Source organism: Pterocles gutturalis, unplaced genomic scaffold (assembly GCF_000699245.1).
Source record: "Pterocles gutturalis isolate BGI_N339 unplaced genomic scaffold, ASM69924v1 scaffold20306, whole genome shotgun sequence".
NCBI classification, from domain to species: Eukaryota; Metazoa; Chordata; class Aves; order Pterocliformes; family Pteroclidae; genus Pterocles; species Pterocles gutturalis.
In genome coordinates, this window is record NW_010105949.1 from 428 (window position 1) to 2,891 (window position 2,464).

The window sequence follows — 2,464 nt, forward strand, 5'->3', positions numbered from 1 at the left end:
TGCCGCATCCCTCCATGCCCCCTGACACGTCTCCACCACTGTGGGATGTCCCCACTGCTGTTTCACCTGCCTGATGCCCCACCATGGTGTCCCCTGCCTGGTGCCCCACCATGGTGGCTCCGGCCTCATGCCCCACCATGGTGGCACTTACACCATGCCCCACCGTGGTGTCACCTGCCTGATATCCCTGCTGCAGTGTCCCCTGCCCAATGCCCCACCATGGTGACCCCCTCCCCTGTGCTACCAAGTCCTCACCACTGTCTGCGGACTCCGTTGGCCCCGACTCGCCCTCTGAGTCAGAGTAGAAAGGTTTCTCCACCTTCTCCTTCCTCTTCTCCCGGCTGGTACTCTTGGTCCACTCGGGAACCTGCCAGCATGGGATTGATAGATCAGGGCCATCACCCATGGAGGGGGGCCCAAACAGCTGCCCTTGCCCCCCTTCTGTCCCCAGGCAGGTGTGTGGGCACCAGAGAGGGGACATGGGGCAGCTGAGCACCACCTGGGCACCTTCTGGGGCTCTCCCAAGACACCAAGGCGGTGGCTGCCACCTTGGTCCCCTCATGCACCCCAGCACCCCAGGGTGCTCAACGCACCTCCACGTTCCTCACAGAGGGGTCGGGGGCCTCATCTGGCCAGTCAGGCAGCTCCTGGTAGCCCACAGCCTTGGTGTTGAGCAGATGGGACAGGGAGCCCAACTGGAAATGATCCCGATCTACAGTGGGGTAAGAGGTGGCAGCAGTTCGGGGACAGCCATGCAGCATTGTGGTGACAGTTAGCCCTGTGTCCCCATGCCCTGTGACTGGGGGTGGATACCTTTGAAGGAGGACTCCAAGATGGGAGCAGGTTTTTGGGCCAGGAAGAGCTTCTTAGCATACTTGTTGAGGGCCCCGCTCTTCTCGGTGGGCACAATGAGTTGGCGGATGAAGCGAGCCCGGTCGCGGATGTCGTAATTCTGATCATACTTGGCCAAGTTGAGGACGTACTGGGTCAGCAGCTTGCTCTGTGACAGGGGACATGCTCAGGGCCAGCCTTTCCCTCACCGGTGGGGAAACTGAGGCACATTGTTAGGCCATGTCCCTGGTACCTGCTTGGAGTTGGTCAGGTAGAGCTTGGCTGCCAGGTTGATGACCTGCAGCTTGACGATGTCCTCCTCATTGGTGAAGGACTTGGCCATCTTGCGCAGCACGTCAGGTGCGATCTTGGGCACGTGCTCGCAGTACTCGCCGATGAGCCACAAGATGCTGGCTCGTGCCATTGGCACCTGCAAAACAACCACGGGCACTTGACACTGCTGCCACCCTCTCAGTCCTGGGGGGGCCACGCAACACCCCCAACCCACCTGGATGTTGTCAGTGAGCTTGGCCATGTGCTTGATGATCTCACTGTGCTGGGCCGGCTGCATCTGCAGCAGCTTTTTGATGACCACCACGGATTCGGCCACCACCAGCTCTGCAGACAGAGACCTGGCCTCAGTGGGGTCCTGCTCTGAGCGCGGTGGAGCCCCCGTTTCATCCCCACCACGTGCACTCACCGTCCCGGTTGGAGAGGAGCTGGACCAGGCCGTTGAGGCAGGTATCCCTCACCTTCCCGATGTTGGTGGCACAGCGTCCGATGGCTTGGATGGTAGCCGCCACAAAGTCCTTGTCCATGCTGCGGATGTAGGTCTGTGCAGGCGTGGAGGGGGACACACAACATGTCACCCATATGCCAGTGCCAGGCATCCCCCTATGTGGTGGTCACACATTGGGGCTCTATGGAGCCACCCATGGGGGTTGGCATGACCTCAGCGCACTCTTCCTAGTGGGACTTTCCTCTGTCCCTTCCATGGGGGTGTTGTGGCACCCAGAGCCATGGCAGGGTGGCACCTTGGTGGCCTCAGTGTAGCCATGGCGTACCTGAAACTCCCGCAGGATGGTGGAGATGTTGGTCTCGTTGGCCAGGTTGGTGAGGACCTCCAGCTGTGGGAAAAAGGAAGAGATGGGCAGCATGGAGGCATGGTGCCAGGGCATGAGGTCCTTGCTGTCCTTGTGTCCCCAGGACATGGAGGACAGCTGCCCCACAAGGAAGCCCCAAAGCCACCAGTGATGGGTTGTGCTGGCTGTTTCCAGCTCACCTTGAGGATCTTGATCTGCGTGGGGTCTGTGGAGCGGATGTAGAAGCTCTTCAGGTAGGGCTCAAACATCCCCTGTGTGCAGAGCCAGCGCCGTTAGTGCCACCCCTGTCCCCCGCGCGCCAAGACCACTCGCAGGTAGCTGGCTCTGGTGACCCTGCTGGCTGGCTGTCATTCCGCTCCAGAGTCAACAGGGCCAACTCCTCCCACAGAGTCCGAGACTCACCCTCCGTTTGATGGACATGGTGGCCACGTTCTGCAGCACAACATACTGCACCTCACTGTGGGGACAATAAGGGGACCACCATCAGTGGGGCGGGGCTGGACCCCCCCAGCACATTCCTGTGAAGATGG

The 2,464-nt window shown here is 60.6% G+C and overlaps 1 protein-coding gene across 1 annotated transcript in view; it reads right to left on the reverse strand.

The window, feature by feature from the left end:
• Positions 1-2,464, reverse strand: part of LOC104472052 (AP-3 complex subunit beta-2-like) — a gene marked incomplete at both ends in the record, with an annotated part of 3,167 nt that overhangs the window by 355 nt on the left and 348 nt on the right. Inside the window, 9 exons of the mRNA XM_010087590.1 lie at positions 219-367; positions 594-712; positions 814-1,000; positions 1,085-1,261; positions 1,340-1,449; positions 1,532-1,664; positions 1,896-1,958; positions 2,114-2,185; positions 2,337-2,391. Coding sequence (XP_010085892.1) covers positions 219-367; positions 594-712; positions 814-1,000; positions 1,085-1,261; positions 1,340-1,449; positions 1,532-1,664; positions 1,896-1,958; positions 2,114-2,185; positions 2,337-2,391 — 1,065 coding nt within the window. The remainder of the gene's footprint in view (positions 1-218; positions 368-593; positions 713-813; positions 1,001-1,084; positions 1,262-1,339; positions 1,450-1,531; positions 1,665-1,895; positions 1,959-2,113; positions 2,186-2,336; positions 2,392-2,464) is intronic.